The sequence below is a fragment of the Morone saxatilis genome, unplaced genomic scaffold (genome assembly GCF_004916995.1).
Source record: "Morone saxatilis isolate NCDOM2014 unplaced genomic scaffold, NCSU_SB_2.0 Contig24, whole genome shotgun sequence".
Taxonomy (NCBI): domain Eukaryota; kingdom Metazoa; phylum Chordata; class Actinopteri; family Moronidae; genus Morone; species Morone saxatilis.
In genome coordinates this window covers 7576778-7588982 of record NW_023339807.1, presented here as the reverse complement: position 1 = coordinate 7588982, position 12205 = coordinate 7576778, and the positions used below count along the sequence as shown (strand labels likewise).

The 12205-nt window shown below is 40.8% G+C and overlaps 3 protein-coding genes across 3 annotated transcripts in view; 1 reads left to right on the top strand and 2 right to left on the bottom strand.

Annotated features, from left to right (window-relative positions):
• Nucleotides 1–880, bottom strand: part of zmp:0000000930 (telethonin) — a 2456-nt gene extending 1576 nt beyond the window's left edge. Inside the window, exon 1 of the mRNA XM_035672773.1 lies at nt 597–880. Within this exon, the coding sequence (XP_035528666.1) occupies nt 597–730 (134 nt within the window). The 5' untranslated portion in view covers nt 731–880. The remainder of the gene's footprint in view (nt 1–596) is intronic.
• A 1560-nt stretch (nt 881–2440) lies between these two features.
• On the bottom strand, nt 2441–5032 carry mrpl32 (mitochondrial ribosomal protein L32). The gene is made up of 3 exons (XM_035672772.1): nt 4855–5032; nt 4448–4644; nt 2441–3417 (listed from the first exon to the last, which is right to left on the bottom strand). The coding sequence occupies exons 1-3, from the start codon at nt 4949–4951 to the stop codon at nt 3169–3171; spliced, it is 543 nt and encodes a 180-aa protein (XP_035528665.1). The 5' UTR covers nt 4952–5032; the 3' UTR covers nt 2441–3168.
• Nucleotides 5033–5621: 589 nt separating this feature from the next.
• On the top strand, nt 5622–10705 carry psma2 (proteasome 20S subunit alpha 2). Its single transcript, XM_035672752.1, has 8 exons — nt 5622–5752; nt 6288–6364; nt 7254–7386; nt 7715–7837; nt 7956–8037; nt 8176–8249; nt 9582–9639; nt 9742–10705. The coding sequence occupies exons 1-8, from the start codon at nt 5712–5714 to the stop codon at nt 9856–9858; spliced, it is 705 nt and encodes a 234-aa protein (XP_035528645.1). The 5' UTR covers nt 5622–5711; the 3' UTR covers nt 9859–10705.
• Nucleotides 10706–12205: the final 1500 nt, after the last annotated feature.

Genomic DNA, 12205 nt, shown 5'->3' with positions numbered 1-12205 from the left:
TTACAACTCTTGCATTAATGTAAAAGCAGCATTTTACTGTTGTAGTTGGTTGAGGTGGAGCTCATTTTGAACTATTTTTAAAGACTGGTGCCATCACAATTACCCAGAACCAAAAGTGTCACCATCAAAACATTTGTTTAGCCCAAACCAACCTCCACCAGTCCAAATCTCAAAATTATTAAAGATAAATTATTCAAATTATTCAAAGGGAAAAGGGCAGCAAATCTGAACCGCTAAAATGGGGTTTTTGCACGAAAAATGGAACTCCCAATGTTATCAAAATAGTTTCCCAATTATTGTTTTCTCTCAACTGGGGACTAACTGATTTTTGACTAATCGTTTTCATTGCTGTTACTTTGTAAATACTGTTGGGTAGTTTAATCTATAATAAACCATCAGATTTGATAAACTTGTAAAGTAACCACTAACTCAACTGACTCTTGTCAGATAAATGAAGTAGAATAAAACGTACAGTATTGATGTTTAGTAGAAGTAGAAAGTGGCTTGAAAAGATAGAACAATACCACACTGAGCACTACACCAGAAACATCTACAAAGACTTAACGAAGTTCACAGCTCAGCTGAGAACCACCTACTTGTACTGTGGTCTTGTTTCAAGCACCAGGCTCAGCCAACACGCTTGGTAGCTCTCCTTCTTCCACTGGTTGTCCTCCTGAAGCTCACAGCAGGAGTTCACCAGGTAGCAGCCTCCTCTGCTCACACAGTGCATGGTGAGATTGTGTCAGGAGTGTGAATGTCAGCAATTTTCTATACAAAAAGATAGCAGAAAAACTCGCAGGAAACACATACAACGAGCGATCAGTTCATGTTGTCATCATCAATGTGTGTGTACCAAGTAGTCTGAGATGTGTGTGTGTTGGGCGATGTCTTAAATATCCAGTCTTGTTTCTATTTTTACTCCTCTGCATCACTTTGTAGTGAATGTCCTCACTTCAGGCATCCTGAAGGTTGGTTTTCATTTGAAAATGAGCTTTGGCTCTTTCCATGACACGAGTAAACCAGATGAATCCAGATAAAAGCTGGACACGTCATTTATTGAACTTATTTGTATTGTATCATGTACCTGTAGATAAAAAGAAGTGCACTTTAGGATTATTGTATAACGGTGTGGGTTTGATTGTGTGGATGTGAGTATAGGTTTGTGGAGACCTATGTGTTTATAGTGTAATTGCATGTTGATAGAAATATGTAATGACTCTGAATCTGTCTGAATGACGTGGATCCAGGGTTCGTCCCATCAGGTCAAAGAGAATATCCTCTCACTCCTCAGATGTCTCAGATGTCACAGGAGGGAAACAGCTGAAGGCAATCAGATCACTCACTGACACTCATAATCCAACTCATTAATCCAATGCTGGGTCACTTTCTCAGCCAAAATCACATTAAAGACAGCAAACATAATGTTTGTGACTGAAAGTCTTCTGTCATCATCATTACTGCTATAATGTATGATAACAGATGTGCCCCCTGTCTCATTTTATTTCAGTTATGATGGCTGTGGATGTGAGAAAAGGCTGGAAGGTAAATATAAGACCTTGCTGGATTAACACTTAATGCTTCCTAGGACAGATAAACACAACAGGATTAGAGCTGCGGTATCATGTAAAAGAAAGATATCTGGACTTAAGGGTCATTTGATTTGGGGGAACCTTCTTCCTCACTACATTTCTATGACATTTTATTACTTTCCGCAGAGAGAACTTGCATCACCACAAGTTAATTGTTTGTTACTTTAGTGCTTGTGAATATTTGAAGCTTCTGACAGAATATCACTTTAAACCTCGACGTGTCGCAGGAGACATTGGCAACACCCGTTTTTATCAAACTGTGGGGGTGAAACTGAATCAGAGGGTGGATGATGGTGTGACTGAGGGAGTGGAAGGTATGCTGGACTCATTCCAGCAAAAACAGTCCGTTCCAGCGACACAAGAGCCGGTACATCGGTTTGATGCTGAATCTTGACCAATAGGCTTTGCTGTGGCAACAGGAGCTACATTCATAAACACAAACGAGCAAATCATCCTGTTTATAATCCTCACAAGGAGGCAGTTAATATGAATGTTATTAAATATGATATACATGTAGTAAATTGTTATGTATTAACTGCACAGATTTTACATTACATGTTGTGAAATCATAAGAAATCAGAGTCCATGTAGTTTCTCCATCTTTGACCATCTAAAAACTACATTTGTGTCACTAAAAACAGACTGTGTCTATATTCCATCTGATTTTAAGGTTGGAACTGGACCAATCAAATCAGGTCAAATCACATGCTGACACTCTCAACACTCCTGTATTATTCTGATAGCTCAGTTCATAAAAACTATGTTGCTGCTGGTTATCGCATTATGAAGTAGAAGCAGTCTTTAACCAAAAAAAAAGTATTTAACTCATGCAATTAAGGGTGAACAAAAGGTTATTTTTTCAAATTTATTGCCAAACATTCAAATATTATACAGTAAATTTCTCTCAGATGTCAATCTGACAAACTTGGTTGAGTCTGAAAATTTGTTGAAACAATGACAAAAAAATCAACCATGATGTCTTATGATGTACTAAAACTCCAAAGGCCTAAATCTTTAGACTTTCTCTACCCACATTAATAATATAGTACAGCAGTGGTTCTCAACCTGGGGTCCTCGAGGGGGTTCTCCAGAAAAATAAGGAATATTTTAATGACAATATTATTTCACTGACTAAAAGTTAGCTCAGTGAAAGAATGTATAAGAATGGTTATGATGTTCATAAGTTTCAGATTCTTCATTGTTAATTGAAGAATCTACAGTATAGACAGTTATGGAATAACTCAATCTCATCAGACTGGGACCCCTAAGACTACATCTTATCAAATACCGCCTGATGTGTATCAATCTGGGGTTCCTTGACACCAAAACGGTTGAGAACGACTGTAGTACAAGTGAAAACGTCTGAGGTGCCGGTATTTATCAAGGCTCCTGTATCAGTGCTGATCAAACGACCTCTTTATGGAATTTGTGGAGACTGATACATCAACCTCTTTCATTTACTGACAGACTGGACAAAATATGCTGTTTACAATATCACATAAAGCATCAGTGTGTATCTGACCAGACCTGAGTCAGACTGAAGGTATGTATCACACACAGCCTCAATATCTCTGCATCATTAGCTGAACCAGGCAGGCCTCTTTCTGGACATCTCCACGATCCTCTTGCCTTTGTCCTGCTGGCTTGGTGTCTCGCCCTCATATAGGACCACAGTCTCCACTGCGGGGGCCCTCAGCGGGCCACCTTCCATCGCATTGATTTGTTGACGAATCCGAGCAGTCTCCTTGCACACCTTAGCATAACAGAAGCCACACATGACGTGTTTCTGCTTCAAGCGGCCACACTCTAGACACGGCTCAATGTTGGTCTGAGAGAGGGAGACAGAGAACAGAGAGACAGAGACTGTGGGTCAAACAATGTAATGTTTCTGAATGACTTCTGACACATCTTCTTTTCTCATTGGCCAATATATACACTCATGATGATATCTGCAAACCACCCAGTCAACAGTAGTATCGGCCCATCTCTGCTGGAGATGTTCACATTTACTCATCTTGGTTCTGGTGCAAGAAACTGAAAATCAGTCATATATTGCTTTTAAAATGTCGAGGCGTGTACACTGAAAAAGATGCCTCTGAAAGTAACTGTTATTTCCTTGTTTTGTGTACGTATGTTTTGTTGTGTGTGGAACCCAGGAAGAGTAGCTGCTATAAGTGGCAGCTAATGGAGATCCAAGAAGAAAGAAAGAAAGAGCAATTCTATGACCAACTTCAGTAAAAAGTAGTTCTCAATTAAACTGTTCACCACAAAGTGTGTGGGTTCTGGTGATTGATTGATCAGAGGTGCACTGATACAATTTGAACTGATCTGAGTATCAAGTACTGAGTAAATCTGAGTTAGAACATAATTATTACTGAGGAATATTCCATTATTGTACTGAATATGAAGTGAATAACATAAGAGTGTGTGTCAGCTACATTACACACCAAAGGATCCTGAACATTAGATTCATTAGATCTTCTCTGTAGACTGTGAGGAAGCTCCACAGATATCCTGGTATATTCATGTATGTTATTACGTTTCATTATTTGTGGTGTCTCAGGAAAAGCAAATGTATTCATTTGTTGGTGTTGGTAAACTGTTGATGCAGCCATCGATCTATTTCTGTAGAGTTTAGTAAGGGTAATTCTTAAAGCTTTTCGTGCCACAAACCAAATGCCATAGAGCTTAAATATACAGGGGTGAGTCAGGGTTGATATCTCCAAAGCTTTGCTAATCACTCCCAGTCAATGAGTACAGACAGATAGCACTCTCATCAAGACATACATTTGTTATAGTTGGGCTTTAGGGTAAAATGGCCCTTTAAGGGGACCCAGGGGTGGCCCTAATCAGCATACCTTGACTTTAAGGAGTTTGCTGTCAGCTCTCCTCCTGGTGCGGTTGATCTCTATAGTGCGTCTCTTCTTGGGAGCAGCCATCCACAAGATGCTGTCTAGGAGGCCAGGAGGCTGCTCCGGGCTCTGCTGCTCCTCCAGCTCCTCCTCCCTGTCGAGCTGAGGCAGGAGGCCGGGCCCGCTCACTGCCAGCGCTGGAGCTGCACACAGGACAAACACTGTGAGCTTCTTATCACTGCAGCAAGTCACATGCAGAGAGACGGCTGGGAGCAGATGACAGTCAGAGACGATTGGTGGTTTAAACTTTGGATGAAAGAGAGGGACGCCGTGTGTGTGTGTGTGTGTGTGTGTGTGTGTGTCAGGGACAGAGCTAGGTATGACGATTAGCAGTAACATAAGCTGTCACTCACCCAGGTGTGCGTCCAGTCCCGCCGCCTGCAGCAGTCTGCTTTCAATGTGTAGCAAAGAGCACCGGAGGCTGTGCAGCAAAGCGCCTAAATTCATCATGTTTGTAGTCAGCACGCTTCCTCTCCTCCCAACATGTCACAGGCTCACGGTCACTGAGCCTCAGCGTCATCAAACAGCGACAACGCAACTGTGCTTCTTCTGTTTAATTTCCGGTAGACAACACGTGTTCAAGGCGTCTTTCTACCATCTAGCGGTCAACTCTCCAAACTGCACTCTCATACTCTGTGCTGAAAGTCTGAACTGAATGCAGTTCGTGCCTCCAGTTATTGTCTCTTATTAGTTTTAGTTCATATGTTTTACAAATGTTTTGCTTGATTATACTTTGACACATATTAATTTCTAAGTTAAAATGTGTTTCCATGAAGTAAAAGTATGTATTGTAAGTTTATGATGTTTTTGTATTCTTTCCTTTCAAACTGATAGAGTGACGTACAAATGTACCAGTATACCGTAATTGATCATTCAGAATGACGTATCATTAGTTAATAATAATAATAATAATAAGTAATGTAATAGCCCTTTTTAAAGATATGCTTCCTCAGTGTTTCAGGTTTTTAACTCTTTAAAAATATACTCTTAACTGTAATTTCAATTTCAGAAAACGGGAAAAACTAAAACCAAACGAAACAACAACCCTACAGGGAGATGTTTCACACGTTTCACGTCTTTTACTGCTTTATTTGCAGTGTCCCTCCACTGTTTGTCCTGCAGGGCCTGGTGCCGTCCACAGGTGGCGGTAGACTCCCATTAGAGGATTTACAAATCTACAGTCAACACACTGTAGAAGAAGAAGAACAAGATGGCGGAACGAGGCTACAGTTTCTCCCTCACCACATTTAGGTAAACTTTGTTAAATCTGTCACTAAATTAGATTATTTCGTGTAAACTTGCAGCCTGTTGAGGCTGTTGTTGAATACCAGTTTGTTGGGTCATTGCTGGGTTGTCCATGTGGCGGTAAAGAGGAGGTTTGTGTCTCCGTTGCAGTCGGTGCACTGTCATTGTCCGGTAACGAGTCGACTAGCGTTCACTGTTAGCATGTCGGAGGTAACGGGGTTTAAATTAAACCTTCAACAAGTGACTCTTCGCCTCAGATATCGACAGTGAAAACCCGCCACATTGTTTTATCATTTATTTATTTCAGTATAAGTCGAAACAGGCCAGTTTTTACACGCTAATCTTCTCGAGACTAGCTTAGCTGAATTAGCTCAGATGAGTCAGTCGTTTTAGCTTTTGCTTTCAGTTTCGTCTTTGGTTTAATAGTTTGTGTTTTTTAAACCACAGCAGCTAGTTGTTGTATCTGCGTGTAGTTTATCAGTTGGTGTGTTTTCCTCGCCTCACAGATAGATAATGCAGCACCATGTGTTTCTCCCTGCAGCCCCTCCGGTAAACTGGTCCAGATTGAATATGCCCTGGCAGCTGTAGCAGCCGGAGCTCCCTCAGTGGGCATCAAAGGTACGGAGCTTACTAAACCATCATGGTATTGTGTTGTTGTTTAAAAGAAGTGGGGTTTAATTCTGATAATAAACTAAATTAACTTTAAGTGTCTTATTGTTATTAGGCGGTTAGACATGGGACCATAGATACATGCATGTCACGATAATCATGAAAATATACTTCATACTGTCACTATTATAATTATTATTATTTTTTTTACATCGTGTCATGTCCCTGTTGTTTATTTTGGAGTATATACTATTTCAACACATCTGGTTTAACTTTTTTGTGGGGGATACAACGGGTTTAAGATTTTGGAATGACTGGAAATCTGCCTCTCTTGTCCCCTTGTTCAAAGTAAATCAGTAAATCAATATAAGACCGTATGCCGGCAAGCTATACAACTTTTTTTCGAGCCAAGCTATGTGAGAAACATGAAATTGGAAATTCACCACAATATAGTGTTTTTTTGTCATCATACAACCTTATATCATGTCGTCCCATCCCTACAGGGGACACAATACGGTTCTGTTTAGAAAGGTGCACTCATTGGTAAAGGGTAAATTACCACAGAAATACAAACATGCATTGGGTTAAACAGTTAGAATTTCTCCTGGCTCTAATGTGGAAGAGTGCAGTGTGACTTCAGACTAAATGTGGCAGTGCAGCACAATTAGGGGTGTTCAAACTTTAAAAAACAGAAAATGGTGTGGGAAATGTGATCAAGCATGTAAAAGTAATACCACGCTATAGTTATTTGTTTCCAGTACATAGTCAAGCTAACAGACACTAGTGCAGCAACCTAAGCAGTCGGCAGCATTTATGACGGCTCTGCATGAAGCTTGAAAAAAAAGATCGGTTAGGATTTGTGAAGACACTAATTGTTATATTCTCTTTGATTTTACAGCTTCCAATGGCGTTGTCCTGGCAACAGAGAAGAAACAAAAGTCCATTCTGTACGATGAGCAGAGTGTCCATAAAGTGGAGCCTATCACTAAACACATAGGCATGGTCTACAGCGGCATGGGGCCTGACTACAGGTGGGGATGCTCTCTGTTTGGAATAAAACCAGAACAGCTTACATTTCTTTACCTACTTTAGACAAGTAAGGAATATTTCTGAGTGATGGCCAACAGCTTCCAAGTGGCAATATGCTGCGCTTAGATTGTTCATTACCAGCCCTATTCAGTCTTATTTTAAATGGATATATTGGAGGTTTTTAACCATTTAACAAATTTAAGCATATAAAGTTATATATTTTTTCTGATGTCTGGTGCTCTGACATGTCGGATTTTAGAATTACCTTCTGAAAAGGGACATTTGTGACGTGTAATTTGTGGATAATTAATGAGTTGTGTGTTCCTGCAGGGTATTAGTGCGACGAGCCCGGAAGTTGGCACAACAGTACTTCCTGGTTTACCAGGAGCCAATCCCCACAGGCCAGCTTGTCCAGAGAGTGGCCTCCGTAATGCAGGAGTACACACAGTCTGGGTGGGTATACACAAAGATACACACACTGCTTATAGACACATCGCCCTTATATTTTAGATGAAAGAGGTATTCAGTCAGAATTTTTAGATTGAATCTGTCTTTTTTTTTTTTCCTCCAGTGGAGTGCGTCCGTTCGGCGTTTCATTGCTGATAGCTGGATGGGATGAAGACCACCCCTACCTGTTCCAGTCAGACCCCTCTGTATGTCGTATTACTAACTTTAATATTTAGATTTAATTGCACATCCTGTCTGTCTGGAATGTGCTCAACACGTTCAGTCTGCAGTGATTTTTGTTGAACTTCTTGCTGGACTTTAATTGTTCTGTTTCTGACCGACAGGGTGCATATTTCGCATGGAAAGCCACAGCTATGGGAAAGAACTACGTTAATGGAAAAACATTCCTTGAAAAAAGGTAAGATCTCCCTCAGCAAGGGATCTGTATGTTTATTATGGCTATCCAAATGATCAAAACACAGATGTAAATATGTAAATAGAGTATTTGTTGTGGTATCTTTTTAAAATTGTTTTATTATGATACATTCAAATTCATTAATGTTCTTTATAGAACTCAACCAATATGGGAAATCAATATAAGACCGATATCAGTTTTAGGGGGTAAAAAAAATCCCTAATTACTAATATGGCGGCAGTTATTTTGCATTGATATGACTCTCTGAAGGTGGTTTTCTTAAACTAATAACCTTATTAAATGATATTTCAGTTAGATATTCTTTAACTTGTTCAATAATTGAACATATACGTTGTCAACCAATTCTAGTAGACCCTGCTGAGTTGCTTTTCTTACTTAGGCTCTGTCCACATTGCCTGCGTCTGCAGTCGGTGGTGGAACGTCTTGCTTTTTATTTCTGTGCCCATGCTAACCGATGGGAGCAGCCACACTGCTGTGCGGGCCACACGCATCTCAGCTGCTTGTTCCCAGCAAAAATTGGCAGTGAAAAGTCTATTCAGTCACATTATACCAGCGACATACACATTTCACTACAGTTGTGTTTATATCTGTAGAATATGTTGCAGACAGACATTAAACTGAACCTCATTCTCCTGTATCTCACCTCTGTGCTGCCTACCATAGTATTGTAAATCACTAGCACTCTGCTAGATAAACTTACAGATACACATGTCTGCAATAGGCCAATATCAGCCAACCAATGTATCAGTCAGGCTCTAGTTTTTTCTTTTTTTTTAAGCATACTGCTGCCATTTTCAGTAAAGTCTGAATGTATACAAGGGACAATATCATTTAACGTTAGTTCTGATACATGAACATGAAAAACAACAAAGAAAACCATAGAGTATTTCTACACTTTAAGACACTTTCAGTGTCAGTGCAGTTAGAATTGAAGCCCTAATTTGATCTATAAATAAGGCTAAGTGTGGTCAATCTTTGCTATCCAAGTAAATTTGTAGTTGGCAGACATGGAAGATGAGCCAGGATGGTATTTGGTTCACTACAATTATGGAAAGGTTATTAAGTTTTATATGAGGCTCAGGGTGTAGAGCCTGATTCCAATGATTCCTCTTCTAGGAACTGACCTAAATGGAGTCTTGTATTAAAAAGGCCAATGTTCAGCAATAAGCCCCTGACCCAGATTGTGTCCACGAACATTGTTTAAGAAGTTCCAGTTATGACTTACGGTTCACCCTGAACGTACCACTCTTACAGTTGTTCTACCTGATGCACATTACACAGATTGATAGATGACCACTTTGTTTTGTTCTCCAGGTATAACAACGATCTGGAATTGGAAGATGCCATCCACACAGCCATCTTGACATTGAAGGTATGTTCTTTGTTAATAAATAACCACGGTATAGAAACTATTTTACCTACGGTTCTCTTTTTTTCCTCTGTCACTGACACTCCCCTGTCTTTTGTGTTTCAGGAGAGCTTTGAGGGTCAGATGACAGAGGAAAACATTGAGGTGGGGATCTGCAACGAGGCCGGATTCAAAAGACTCACCCCAGCGGAGGTGAAAGACTACCTGGCAGCCATTGCGTGAACACACCCTCCATAATGATGATGGGGCTTTCAGGCCACATTTCCTGACAAAGACATAGCAGCACAGTAGCCAACAGTCTCATGACACGTTTTGTAAACCACAGTTATTCAGACAGAGTTTAGCCACATTGCATTATGGCCAAACTGTTTCTGCCCTGAGAACATGAAAGGATGCCCGCCATAACTTCATTACATTCAAGATTATTAACATGAGCTGGCAGAATCAGACACCCGGTTTGGGATTATGCCCGGACCAATTTACTTAAAAGTGAGGTGTCAAACTCACATCCACATAATTGGCTTTGTTGTTAAACACATTCCCTGGTGCTGTGAATTGTGACGGTTGCCTACTGTGCGTATGACGAGGAATGTAGGCTCTGATGAGTAAAATCTCAAATCTTCCATTGAATCCTTCATTTTCCTAATTTGTCATTGCGGTTGCAAAGGCAATGCTGTCGGCTTATAAATAAAACACGGTTGTTTCAGGCAGTTATTCAAAATTTGATTGTTTGTAACCATTGCCATAAAAATAAACATATAATTAACTGGTAAAAACAGTTATTAAAGACCAGAAAGAGCTTTGGTTTCATGGGGTGACTTATTCATCCTGAACATTACATTTTCCCTCAACTGCACTTAATTAGTATCCCTCACACACACACACTAGGAAGGAGGATCAGCAGAAGGGAGGATGCAGTGGGATGTTTTGAGGTTTTACAGTCAAGATCTAGTTGCCTGTACAGCAGTTTTACACAATGTACTTTTTTTTTCAGGCTAGAATCAATTCTAGAGTTTGTATTTTCTCTTCTGGTATCTGTCACTTCTTCAAATAAAAGATGATGAGTTGATGTTGACTCTGTGTTTTAAATTACTGTGCGCCTGTTTGGAAACGGCAGTGTGAAGCAGTTTTATTGTTTAATGTGTGAAGCACGAGTATAGAGAGTGTAGATTGTAGAGGAAAGAATTAATATTATCTTGTAAGCCACGAGTATAGAGGGGAGTTTGGGGTTAAGATGGAATATATTTATCTAAATGTAAGCACGAGTTATAGAGAGTTGTTAGGATGAGGGAAAATATAATTAACTTTATGTTTAAGCACGAGTATAGAAGAAGTGTAGAATTTGGGAGATATATTCTAATGTTAAGCACGACGGAAGTTTAATGCCCCTGCCCAGAAATGTTTTTTTGTGTACAATAAATGGAAAGCGGCCCGCGCTTGTTTTTCCGGCAGTTTTGGAAGCAAAGCGCTTTTAAACATCTACCGGAAAACACCTTTCAAGAAATTGGTTATAGGGTTAAAATCCCCTCCGCTTGTTGTTTATGTTTTTAAAAAACGAAAGAACGATTGGGCTTTGGTATAGCGGAAATGGACCACAATAATGTGGCCCCCATTAAAATTCCGCCCTTGGGGGGCTCATCGGTTGGTGGTGGGGATTAATAAAAAGTTTACTTTTTACCAGTTTTTTTCACTCCCTTTTTAAACAATCTTCCCCCCCAAAAGATCCCCCCTATTTTTTCTTTGGGGCCGGCAGGCTCAATTAGTCATCTACCCTTCAAATAACCCTTCCTGGAAAAAAAAAAATGAGTTTAAATGGGGCCCCCAGAAAAATCCCAGGGTTTTAGTTGTGGAGGGGCGGCCCCCTGTGGGGTTGGCAACCTGGAGGGGGATTAATTCCTCCCGTGTTATCTGTTGCCTATGGTTTTTTGGCGGCACCCCGTAAAAGCCCCTTTTTAACGGTTTTTCAACCTCAGGCACATTTCCCGATTGGGGTTTAGCCTTCAAGTTTCGGCGCTACTATGAAGGGTCCGGTTTTTTTGGAAAGTCAGGGAATGGGGTGGGGAATACCTAACGGCCAAAAAGCAAAAGTTTGGGGGCCCCGGGGTTGGGGGTTCCGGGAAGCGAGCCGGGGTGTGGGGTCAACAACTTCCGAAGAGGAGGTTCCCTTTTTATGGAAAGTTTAGAAAAACACCAAGCTCCCGAGGTTTTCCTGTCCGCCTGCTTCCCGGCGTCGCAAAAGGAAGGAATAGTTCCGCCGGCTCCTTGAAAAAAAACCGGGTCCCCCTTTCACGTTATCCCGGGGGGCCCCCCGTGGGATTTGGTAATCCATGTCGCCATATATATAGACGATGTTTTGATGGGTTACTACCTACAGCCACCCTGGCGGTGTCGGACTGGCACGCGCACAACCTCCGAAAAGAAGAGGTCATAATGAAATATACTAGACCACAAATCGATTATCCACGTCGCGGTGTTCCCGTACACAGAGAAAGTTCCGCCCGCTTGACCCCGTCCTGCACAGGGCGAGAATTGACAAGCTGCAGCAGTCCCCGAATAAAAACTAACAACA